Source organism: Molossus molossus, unplaced genomic scaffold (assembly GCF_014108415.1).
Source record: "Molossus molossus isolate mMolMol1 unplaced genomic scaffold, mMolMol1.p scaffold_m16_p_9, whole genome shotgun sequence".
Taxonomy (NCBI): Eukaryota; Metazoa; Chordata; class Mammalia; order Chiroptera; family Molossidae; genus Molossus; species Molossus molossus.
In genome coordinates, this window is record NW_023425403.1 from 27,096,996 (window position 1) to 27,109,560 (window position 12,565).

At 42.6% G+C, this 12,565-nt stretch overlaps 1 protein-coding gene across 4 annotated transcripts in view; it reads left to right on the forward strand.

Annotated features, from left to right (window-relative positions):
- The first annotated feature begins 832 nt into the window (after positions 1–832).
- TACC1 (transforming acidic coiled-coil containing protein 1) overlaps positions 833–12,565 on the forward strand; it is an 81,563-nt gene continuing 69,830 nt past the window's right edge. For 3 of the 4 annotated variants that reach the window (XM_036249526.1, XM_036249529.1, XM_036249534.1), the window contains exon 1: positions 891–998. In XM_036249526.1, the coding sequence (XP_036105419.1) occupies positions 922–998 (77 nt within the window). In that variant the 5' untranslated portion in view covers positions 891–921. Of the gene's footprint in view, positions 999–12,565 lie in introns of all 4 variants that reach the window. The other variant, XM_036249533.1, reaches the window with a different exon arrangement.

A 12,565-nucleotide genomic window follows, 5' to 3' on the forward strand; every position in this document is an offset into this window, starting at 1 on the left:
GGTGGAGGACAGATGGTTAGAGACAAGGGAGGTGGGAGGCAGAAATGGGAGAAAAAGAGCATGAAATACTCCAAAAAGGGAGTTATTAGGTGCGATGGGAGGGACAGGGCGCATTTGGAAGAGCATTCATTCAGTGCTTGTCAAAGCCAGAAAGGACATTAAGAGGTGAAAATAAGTATACTCCCTTATTTTACAGATGAAGAAATGATTTGGAGAGGGTGAAGTAACTTGTCCCAACTCACCCAGCTAGTCGTGGGCTGAACCAGGATTAACCCAGTTTTCAGTAGAACTCAGCCCAGGCCTCGTTCCCGCCCGTGCGGGAGAAGCTGCTGGCTCCGAAGGGCAGCCTCTCTCCTGCTCCGGGCGCACACCACCCCCTACTGGTGCTTCTCTGCAGAGCTGCCTCTTCCTTCCCGGCCTGTCTCCTTCTGGTCTCGCGCGGTGCCTTCCCAGGCGCCGGCCCACTGCCCAGCGCCTCCGGACTGCCGTGGGCTGGGAGGGCAGGGAGAGTGACGTCTCCCTGGTCTGCGGGGCCCCCGGCGTGCGCCCAGGCCTCCCGTCCACTCCACCTGTTGCCCTCCGCCGCCTTGGGGCTCCCTGGCTGGGAGATGTGGCGCCTGCTGCCTGGGCCCCCAGCGTGACCTGGGCATCAGCATCGCCCTGCGGTGTCTCCCGCGGGTGGACGGGGCCGTGGCGCAGGCTGAGCCCTGCAATTGGCGGAGAAGTTGGCGGCGTCTCTAGCACGGTCCTTTCCTTGGCTTTCCCCATGGCCGGGACCCTGAAGCAGGGCTCCCCACCACCCCCGCCCACCTCTCGGCCCCACCCTTCCTCCCGCCCCTCCACCTCCTCCCCGCCCAGGGTCCGGGTCGGGTCGGCGTCGCGGAGCACCAGCGGGCGCAGCCGAGGCGCGAGCTCGGAGCAATGGGAGGCTCCCACTCTCAGACCCTGCGGGGCCGGGAGCCGGCGGGGGAGAGGCCCCTGAAACCCAGAGAGACCGCGTGAGTCCCAGAGGCCTCCCCGGGGGCCGCCGTTTGGGGGTTTGCGTGCTAGCCGGGAATGGAACGCCTGGCGCCTGGCTCTCAAGGGCTGGGAAGGTGGGGTCCCTGCTTGCGCCCGCTGGGGCGCAGGGACTCCAGGGTTGGCCTGGTGGGACATCCCGTACCAAGCCTCGTCCTGCAGGGCTCTGGGGGCACTCGCCGGCCACAGCCCCACCACGACAAAAGCGCGCCCAAGCAGGGCTGCTGTCCTGCTCCTGTTCTCGCTGCACGGGTGGGAGAAAGGGACCTCGAGTTTTCCAGACTCATTCAAGCAGGAAAACACACGTGTCCTAAAGAGCTCTGAAACATTCACGAGACAGAGCCCTTTGTAAGGAGGGGGAGATAGTAGCACGGGACTCGAGTCTCAAAGATAACTCAGCTCGTGTTGGCCTTCAGGGTCCAGGGATTTTGATGTCGTGCTTGCTGCTTACAAGAACTCCCCCTCTTGTTTGTTCGCGGGCTTCGTGGTGATCTCAGAGAAAGGACTGTATTGTACCAGCAGCAATTAGGCTTTTGTTCTGGGACCGCAACAATTGGGGACACCAAGTACTGAAATGCAAGCTGCAAAGCGACATTTTTAGAGAAAGTGATTAGAGCAAGTTGCACCGTTTGAAAGATGGCCATACTTCTTGCCAGAAAAAGGGTGCCTTGACAACTGTGTATTTGAGAACCTGAACAATCGTTAGGTGTTTAATGAAAAAAATTTTAGACTGTGTACAGTCTTGAAAGTGAGGTGATGTCAAGGAATCCACCGTCTATTTTAATTCAGCCAATGCCAACGCTGTTTATTTTAAGAGAGAGACACTTAGCCATCACATTTAGGCAGCCTGGGCCATCAGAGGGCTTTTTGATTGTCTTTTCAAGGCAAAGTAGATCCAATGATAAATGTGTTAGTTGTGCCTCCTGATGTTCACCTATGATCACTAATCTAAACTTAGTTCAGGGAGTTTTTTCATCATAAGAATAGCTGAGAATGAACATGTAAAATGTGGGAAAACCTGTTCCAAATATTGTGTTATTTAATCCCCAAGAACACTATTAGTTTCTATTATTGCCTAATTTTACTGGTGAGAAAATTAAAGCACGCAGCTAGTGTGGTGGACCCAGGTTGTCTAATTCCAGAGCTGGGCTGCAGCTGCCTCCTACAGGAGAGTTGGGACTGTTCTAGGAAATAAGCTTTTACCTCTGCTGGTAGAACACACCCCATTTTTCTTCAGTTCTTCCAGAATAAGGGAGAAATCTGAATTAGCAATGCTCAAGACCAAATAAGAGGAAAGTGCCAAAGTTGATTTGTTGATTTAAATTTTTTATTTATTGATTTGAGAGAGAGAGAGAGAGAATATCATTGATTTGTTGTTATTTTTTTATACATGCATTGATTGATTCTTGTATGTGCCCTGACCAGGGATCAAACCTGCAACCTTGATGTATGGGGACAATGCTCTAATCAACTGAGCTACCCGGCCAGAGCTAATTGAACTTTTAAAAAAACAAACATAAGAGTCAGTGGAACACTGAGATGAGGTTAAGAGTTTTGGAGGCAGGTAGCCCTGCTCCTTAATGCCCACTTGATTGGCTGTTCTGAGGATGACATAAGGTCGTGTATATATAAATAACAAGTTACAGTTTTATCTCTGAGCAATATATTGTTTTAGCCAAGGATAAAAATTAACTATTTAATCTTTGAGAACGTGTGGCTGGTTTTATTGTGTAACTTGAAAGTAAATATTGGAACCATTCACTGATAGCATGCTGAAGAAGTGAACTCAGTGCTTTCTGTGTAGGATTCAGTTGTTAGGGTGAGGAATTTGATTCTTAATTGTTAAATTATCCAGCGGTTTGGCAACAGATAGAGAATCTTGCTCTCCAATGAGGTTCTGCATGTACCTTATATATTTAGCAATGCTCTCTTAAAAAAGATCAACATAAAAGCCCATCCTTGGTCCTCATCTGGGGATTCCCTACCCTACTTAAGTGAATACATTAAGAAGCACATAAGTGAATGTAGGCAGTGTTGGGATTATTAGCCTCATCAGAGTGTGTGGGCTATGCTTAATGAATCAAGCCTACAAACCACTTAGCATGTAGCTGGTGAAAGTCTCTTTAGAAATATGATTCCATGCCTGTAATATACATGAAAAGCAAAAATATGCTTTTTATCCAAGTCTTGCCTTGTTCAGATGTACAAGCCACAAGTCTTTCCAGGGTCTAAGAAAGTAGAGGACTCATTATTAATGTCACCCAGCTGCAGATTTCCTGCCGGACATGTGGCTGTTGTGGATAAAACTGACCTCAAGGAAGTTCTCCTACTCAGGCTATTGCATTTTCAAAATCTATTGTTCCCTTAAAAAGAAAATTAAACTCTCACAAGTAAAGCATTACTACAGGCATTTATCTTTTGAGGGAGAAATTATGTTTCAGAATGTTCCTAATTTACATTTCAGAATAATTTAATCCAGTGCTAAATGTAACCAGATAAAACTCTAAACAGAGCTCTATTGTGAGCCATAAACAAGTATGGATGTCTGATTTTAAGATAAAACTCACTACTTTTTAATATTGTAGCTGTCTACCTTCCCCAAACCCAAGGAAACAAATGAGCTGGCTTTGGTAAAAGCTGGGGGAAATTTCACTTCATTTATTCAGTGAGGCTGCACAATATGATTAAATGCAGAAGCTGGAGAATGAGGCCGACCTGGGTTAAAATTCCAGCTAGATGGCATGCTGACTTAGTTCAGGAAGCTTTGGAAAATGATCATTGAACTCTTCAGTTGGGCAAATTTCTGCATCTTTAAATTGTCAATAATAATCATATCTACTTTTTCAAGTGGTGTATATTAATGCAGGGCTTGGTTATTATTAATGCCTTCACATATACCTATAAAGCAGATGCAACACTAGGTTCTTTGGAGGATAGATATATATAGCTCCTTTTAATTGCTTTTATTACTCAAAAAAGGCTTCATTTTTTTGTTTAGCTTTCTGACTTTGTGATTGTGCCTTCAACACTTTTCACAATGATTTTCTGCTCCTCAATAAGGAAAGCACGCTTGGTCCTGTCGTGGGCACATGGATGCACCATAGGCCCTGCTGATGCGTTTTTTTGTTTTGGACGCTCTCATTAGAACTTGAGATCTCATAGCACGAACTCCACGAAGTTGACCTAGGCCACATGTAGAGTTTGGTGCTTTCCTAACCTTCTTGGTGTAAAGGTAAACAAGTCTATTACCAGGGGTTCAGGACAGCCTAGCTTTGTAGGGGCTGTGTTGTAGGACAGCCTCCTACGGCATGTCAAACACTGGACCATTCTGAATCCCTGTACACACCATCCCCAGAAGAGGGAATGTGTACTTCTTTCTTTTTTTTTATCCTCACCTGAGGACCTTTTTCCATTTGTTCAGATAGAGTGGGAGGGAGGGAGGGAGGGGGGGAGAGGGAGAGAGGGGGGAGGGAGAGAGATCGAGAGAGAGAGAGAGAGAGAGAGAGAGAGAGACATTGATGTGAAAGGGACACATCGAGTGGCTGCCACCCGCATGACCAACCAGGGATGGGGACAAACTGCAACCGAGGTACGTGCCCTTAGCGGGAACCGAACCCGGATCTCTCTGGAGCGCAGGCCGACGCTCTAACCGCTGAGCCAAATCGGCCAGGGCGGGAATGTGTATTTTTAAGTAAGGCAAGGTCTCTTCTGAAGAGGTGGACCTGTGTGCTAACTCGGCAAGGCAGCTTACAGAAGCAGGGCAATAACTTTTTCAAGTCAATTTTCTCCTCAGTTAATTTTCATTTTCCAGAAAGATCAAGAGAATGGACATGTATTTGGAGAGATGGTAGTTTGGTGAAATGCTTGAAATCACGGATTCCTTAACTGATTATTTGTGGCCATGTGTTCAGGGCAGGTTTCCTAAACGCAACAAAGAATCTGTGGAGAGAATTGAAGAGGGACATGAAGCAGAGTCTGTTATTCATTGGGAAATATGGTGTATAACTAATTCATCTAGTACTTGTTGAGCTCATATGCCTGGAATGAAAGGTGTGCACCTGTTGTCAAATCTTATTAAGGTTCTGGTCCACTCTGTTTGCATTTGAAATATAATATAATGGGATAGGTTAGTGGCAAAGTCAGGAAGGGTTTCTGAGGTCTGGAGTGTTTTTGCTGTGAAACTTCTGATCATGTGAATTAAATGCAGGTTCTGCAAAGTTCTGGTGAACTTCAAAGTCAGCAGCAACTAAGCTGAAGTGCCTCTTGATGGGCAAGTCACTGTGGGACAGATGTCCCTGACATGAAGAGGGAGGCGCTGGCTTTGAAGTTTCAGACACAGGAAAACATGACTGAAAATAAGTAAACTTTGGGAACAGTATTTCTGAAACCCATTGCTTTCAAGTTCATGCTATTGTTCACCACCTTCTCACCACACACTTGTTATTGTTGTTAAAAACATTTAAGTTCCCAGTTGCTATAGAAAATTTGAAATGTCCATGTAAAATGTTTTAGTGTACAGTTAAGACAGAGATTTAGAGGACGTATGTGGAAAAGACTCAGAAAAAACCAGCTACATGAAGAAAAGTTCAAAGAATTATAGTGTTTAATTTGGAGGAGGGACTTAAGAGATGTGGAAAGACACACACACACACATACATACACACATCTACATACATACACATAGATAGAGACAGAGATAGAGAGAGAGATTTTAGGGGATGTTGGCTGGCTCCATCTCCAGTGAAGCAAACCCAAAAGGAAATGGTTTCAATTACATGACAAGGGAATTATTTGTGTGTGTATGTTGAGTTTAGATGGCATAACTTCTAGACTGTGAGGATAGTTGAAATAGAAAAGAGTTAGAAAGGGAAGAAGAATCCCTCTCTGAAATCATGAAAAGGTTACAATAGATACTCTATCAAGGATTGCAACCCTAAGGAGGTTCAAGTATAGTTTGCTCTATAGTTTCTTCCTTGTTTTAGCTTCAGTGGCCACTGGTGCTCCACCCCACCCTCCACCCCACAGCCTCTCCCAGCTGGTACGTATTTTAGTATTAAAAATCAAGAAGAGAAAAGGGGAAAAGGGTGCACAGCTGTTGGTGTGCCGAGCTAGTGAAGATGATCTAATGTCTGAGTTGGTTAGTAGCCAGAGTGGGCTGCAGATGTGTGAATTTGTTAACCCAAGGTTAGGAAATGGAATGATAGTGTCTTGAATAGCCATGGAACATGGAGGTCCATCTATTGCAGAGGCTCACTGTGGTTATTGTGGGGTGCTATTTTTCTGCACTTTTATTGTGGTAAAATATATATAACATAAAATTCACCATTTAATCATTTTAAATGTACAGTTCAGTGGCATTAAGTATTCACAGTATTGTATAACCATTACAACTATCCATTTCCAGAACTTTTTCATCACACCAACCAGAAACTCTGCACCCATTAAACATTAGCTCCCCATTCTCCTCTCCACTGGCCCCTGGTAACCTTTATTCTGTCTCTATCTGCCTATAGGTCTTTCCTATAAGTGGAATCATACAATATTTATCCTTCTGTGTCTGGCTTACTTAACTTAGCATAATGCCCTCAATGGTTCATTCGCATTGTAGCATGTATCAAAATTTCATTCCTTTTTATGGCAGAATAATATTTCATTGTACAGATATACTACATTTTTTTATCCACTCATCTGTTGATAGACACTTGGGTTGCCTCCACCTTTTGGCTGCTGAGAATAATTTTGCTATGAACATGGGTGTGCAAGTGTCTATTTGAGTCTCTGCTTTCAGCTCTTTTGGAAATGAAGTTGCTGGATCATATAGTAAGTAACTCTATGTTAACTTTTTGAGGTACCACCAAACTGTTCACAGGATCTCGCCATTTTACACTCTCACCAGCAACGCATAATGGTTCCAATTTATTCACATTCTTTCTTTTTAAAAAATTAATAGCTATCCTAAGGGGTGTGAAGTGGCATCTCATTTTGCTTTGATTTGTGTTTCCCTAATGCAGTGATTTTCAACTGGTGTGCTGCAAGAATTTTTAAAGTGTGCAATACCTGACTACTTAGTCAGGGTCACTGACCTCTTTTACCTTTGATGGTCAAATAAAATAAATGACAATAGCCATCCCATGTGAATGAATTAATATCATACCTACTTTTTTTGTCAGATTGACAAAAGATATATTTTTTGATGTGCCACAGAATTTTAGAAATTAATTTATATATGCCATGAGATGAAAAAGGTTGAAAATTGCTGCCATAATGATTAGTGATATCTTTTCATGTGTATTCTGGCCATTTCTCTATCTTCTTTGGAGAACTGTCTATCCTCCAAATGTTCCAAACTTGCCCAGGTTTGAAGTAGGTTGTTTGTCCTGTTCTTGAGTTATAGGAGTTCTTTATATATTCTGGATAGTAATTCCTTATCAGATAAGTGATTTGCAAATATTTTCTCCCTTTCTGGGGGTTGCCTTTTAACTGTGCTAATGCAGACAAGTTTTCATTTTGATAAAGTTCAGTTTATGTATTTTTTCTTTTGGTGCTTTGTGCTTTTGGTGTTACAACCAAGAAATCACTGCCAATCCCAATGTTGTGAAGATTGTCCCCTATGTTTTATTCTAAGAGTTCTGTAGTTTTAGCCATTAAGTTTAGAGCTTTTATCCATCTTGAGTTAAGTTTTGCAGGTGGTGTCAGGTAAGGGTTTCTTTATTCTTTTGCATATGGATCCAGTTTTCCCAGCACGATTTATTGAAAAGATTGTTCTTTCCCCGTTGAATGGTTTTGCCACCCTTATTGAAAATCAATTGACCATATATATGTGAGGATTTATTTCTGGGCTTTCAGTTCTATACCATTGATCTATATGTCTATCCTTAGGCCGGGACCACACTGTGCGAAGCTTGGCCTAGTGGTGTGAGGGGCCTGCCATGTCTGAGGTGGGGAGGGTGTGGAGGTAGGTGGATGTGGAGGTGGGGGGATGTGGAATGGGCTGGGGGAACTGGGAGGCAGTGAGGCTGCAGAGGTGGGTAAGGGCTGGGTGCTGAGTCTTTGTGGTCATGTGGGAGTTTGGACCTAACTTCAGAAGCCCTGGACTGAACTGGGGAGAAGTATTCTCACAGAGGGGCTCAGCCAAATGGTGAGGGTACCTGAAACTGGTTGCTTGTCATTCTCCCTAGCATCTCACACCTCCCAGGCAGCACATTCAAGGGGCTGGATTTTTTCTTCTTCAACATCTTACCTTGTCCTTATTATTGTATATTAGCAATTCAGTAGCATATAGAAACATTTTTATTTTTCTGATTTTCCAAATTTTCTATAACAAACTAATAGTTCTTTTCTAATCATAAAGTGCATTGAAAACAATCTGAAAATTTAAAAAACCCAGAAAACTGTAAAGAAAATTAACCACCCATAATCTTATCATCCAGAGATGACTATTAATTTGGTAGGTGGTACATTTTATTAGTCTTTTTTCCCACTAAATATATTTTTCAAAAGTGAGGTTATACTCTATATTTTGCATTGTTTTTTCACTTAGCATTATAAATATTTCTCTGTATCATTTGCTGCATTTAAAATTATTGTTTTATTGCTTGTTTAATGGTACATTATCTACCTGTACCATAATTTATTAATTTTTTTCCTAAATGGTTGATGTTTAGGTTTGTTACCATTTTTGCTCATATAAATAACACAGTTAATAAATATCTTTATGCATCTCTGATTAATAACAGCATACATTCCTAAAAATTTAATTACAGAGTCAAAGAATGTGAACATTCTAAACATTATATTTTGTTATATATTACTATTCCCCGAAAAAGTAGTAGCAAATTATACTGTCTCCTCAGCAGTATAGCATCCTTCCGAGTGCTGGGCACTATCATTTTAAATCCTTGCCAATTTGGTAAGAGAAAAAATATTATCATGTTTCAACTTTCTATTTATTATTTATTTTTAAATCTTTGCCTGAGGATATTTTTCCATTTATCTTCAGATAGAGTGGAGGAGAGAGAGAGAGAGAAAGAGAGAGAGAGAGAGAAACATCGATGTGAGAGAGACAGATCAATTGGTTGCCTCACGCACGACCCTGACCAGGGCCTAGACTGAACTGCAACCGAGGTACATGCCCTTGACTGAAATCGAACCCACTACGCTTTGGTCTATAGGCCAATGCGTCAACTGCTAAGCCAAACCAGCCAGGGCTTGTTTTAATTTTTTAATTCATCACCAGTGAGAGTGAACCTTTCCCCATATGTATATTAGCCATTTGTAATGATTTAATTTCTTATTTATTTCCTTTTGCCAATTTGGTACTGAGATACTAATATTTTAAAATATTTATTTATAAATATTTTATAAACTCATGAGAGTTCTTTATGATGAAGCCAGCTAATATTTACTGAGCACTATGTGCTAGGAAAAGTTGGTCTTTTACATGTGTTAACTTACATGATTCTCAAAATAACCCTATAAGGTGGGTTCAGTGTTAAACTACCAATTTATACATGAGGAGACAGGCCCAGAGAGAGTCAAAAGCTTGCCCGAGGTCTCACAGCTAGAGTGACAGAATTGAGATTTAAACCCAGATGGCCTGAATCCAGAGACCTATATGCCTAGCTGTTGTGTGACATAAATCAATAACCCTTGGCCACCAATTTTGTTTTGTTTGGTTTGGTTTTAAGGGGGAGATTTTTTTAATTGAATTTTTTATTTTAGAACAGTTTTACATTAACAGAAAATTTAAACAGATATATTGAGGTCCCCATAGACTCCACAAGCAGTTTCTCCCATTATTAACATCTTATATTAGAATGGTACTTTTGTTACAATTAATGAAACCATCATTGGTATAGTATTATCAACTAAAGTCCATACTTTATTCAGATTTCCTTAGCTTTTACCTGATATCCCCTTTCTGTTCCGGAATACCACGCTGCATTTACTTTTTAATATAAATAAACCTATCATATTTTCTTTTGGGATTTCTTGCTCTGCTTTTGGGCTTAGTAAGCTCTTCCCTATCCTAAGATGAGACAGCTTTTTCTTGTAGTTGTTTTATGAAGCCCTTCTCTTTATAACAAACCATTTACTCTGTCTGAAATTTCTAGACTCACTAGTGTAAGATAAGGTTCTAACATTTTTTTAAAAATCTTTATTGTTAAATGTATTACAGATGTTCCTCATTTTTCCCCCATTGACCCCCCTCCTCCCCACTCCCCCCCCCCCCACCTTTTCCCACACTATTTTCTGTGTCCATTGGTTATGCATATAAGTTCTTTGGTTTATTTATTCCCAACCCCCAACCCCTTTCCCTTTGAGGTTTGTCAGTCTAGCAATGAATTTGTACTTCTTAATCTCTTCACCTTTTTCACCCATTCCCCCAAACCCCTTTCATCTGGCAACCAACAAAATGTTCTCTGTATCTATGAGAATGTTTCTGTTCTGCCTGTTCATTTGTTTGTAGATTTCATTATCAATAGATATGTATTCATTGCCATTTTGTTTGTTCATATATTTTATCGTTTTCTTCAAAAAGACCCTTCATCATTTCATATAATAACGGTTTGGTAGTGATGAACTCCTTTAACTTTTTCTTGTCTGGGAAACTCTTTATATGACCATCGATTCTAAATGACAGCTTTGCAGGATAGAGTAATCTTGATTGTAGGTTCTTGCTTTTCATCACTCTGAATATTTCTTGCCACTCCCTTCTGGCCTACAAAGTTTCTTTTGAGAAATCAGCTGATAGCCTTATGGGAACTCCCTTGAAGGTAACTAACTGCTTTTCTCTTGCTGCTTTTAAGATTCTCTCTTTGTCTTGAACCTTTTGCATTTTGATGATGATGTGTCTTGGTGTGGGCCTCTTAGGGTTCATCTTGTTTGGGACTTTCTGTGCTTCCTGGACTTATATGTCTGTTTCCTTCACCAAGTTAGGAAAGTTTTCTGCCATTATTGTTTCAAGCAGGTTTTCGATTTCTTGTTCTCTCTCTTCTCCTTCTGGCACCCCCAAGATGCGAATGTTGGCACGCTTGAAGTTGTCCCAGAGGCTCCTTACACTCTCCTCATTTTTTTGGATTCTTTTTTCTTTTTGCTGTTCTGATTGGGCATTTTTTGCTTCCTTATATTCCAAATCGATGGTTTGCTTCTTGGATTTACATATTCTACTATTGAATCTGTGTAAATTATTCTTTATTTCACTTAATGCCTCCTTCAATTCTAACTGTGCATCCATCATTTCCGACTGGTACTTTTTTATGCTCTTGAGGCCCTCCCTAAGTTCACTGAGGTTCTCACTAAGTTCACTGAGCATCCTTATAAGCAGTATTTTGAACTCAGCATCTGTTAGGTTGCTTATCTCCATTTCGCTTAGTTCTTTTCTTGGGGTTTTATTCTGTTCTTTCATTTGGGACCTGTTTCTTTGTCTCCTCATTTTGGCTGCCTCCCTGTGTTTGTTTCTGTGTATTACTTATCGAGAAGTATGGGGCTATCTGAAACCAGATGCTGCTTGTTTGAAAGAATTTAGGAAAACCTGAAGCAGGATCCAAGACAGGCCAATCCTATGGTTAAGCAACTGGCAACAGCTTGGGTGGGCCTGAAAGTTGGGTGGGGCAAGGCCTCAGGGAATCACCAGGGTGGGGCATCCAGTGTGAGCCAGGTTGCTGGAGTCCCAGATATGGTGGCTGTCTGCTGTCTCAGGGAAGGGCTCACCAAAGGAACAAAGGCCTCTGACAGCACGTTTGTCCTGGAGAAAGCCCCCTCTCCAGCGCTTGCTCCAGGGCCAAATAGCTCATTTCTTCCCTGTATGTCTCTGGTGCCCCTCGAGCTGCCTCCCCTCCAAGCTTAGAGGGAGAGAGTCCGATAAGTCCGTGCGCGGGCCCTTTAAGGAGCTGCCTGGGGCTCCAACCGCCTCAGCTTCCCTGAGCCTCAGTTCCCACTGGTTTTTCCAGCCAGAAGTGATGGGGACTCTCTTCCTGGCACTGGAACCCTGAGCGGGGCACCTGGTGTGGGACGGGGACCCCTCAGTCCTCAAGGAGGACCTTCCCAGTTGAGGTGTCCTCCTGATTTTTATCCGCCACACGTGGGTGTGCGACCAGCCTGTCTGCCTCCGCCCCTCCTACCAGTCTGGATGTGGCTGCTGCTTTAATTCCATAGTTGTAGGACTTCCACTCAGCTGATTTCAGGCGGTTTTGAATGATGGTTGTTGTGTAGTTTAGTTGTAACTTTGATGTGGTTGTGGAAGGACGTGATACCGCGTTTACCTACCCGCCATCTTGACCGGAAGTCAAGGCTCTAACATTTTTTTTTTTCTAAAACAGCTAACCAGTTACTCCAGTACTAGTATGAGGTATTAAACAATCCTTTCTCTTCCTGCAGATTTGTAATATCATTTTAAAAATTCAATATTATAGCCCAGCCGGTGTGGCTCGACCCATGCACCAAGAGGTCACCGGTTCAATTCCTGGTCAGGGCACATGCCCAGGTTGTGGGCCCAATCCCCAGTAGGGGGCATGCAGGAGGTGGCCAGTCGATGTTCTCTCTCATT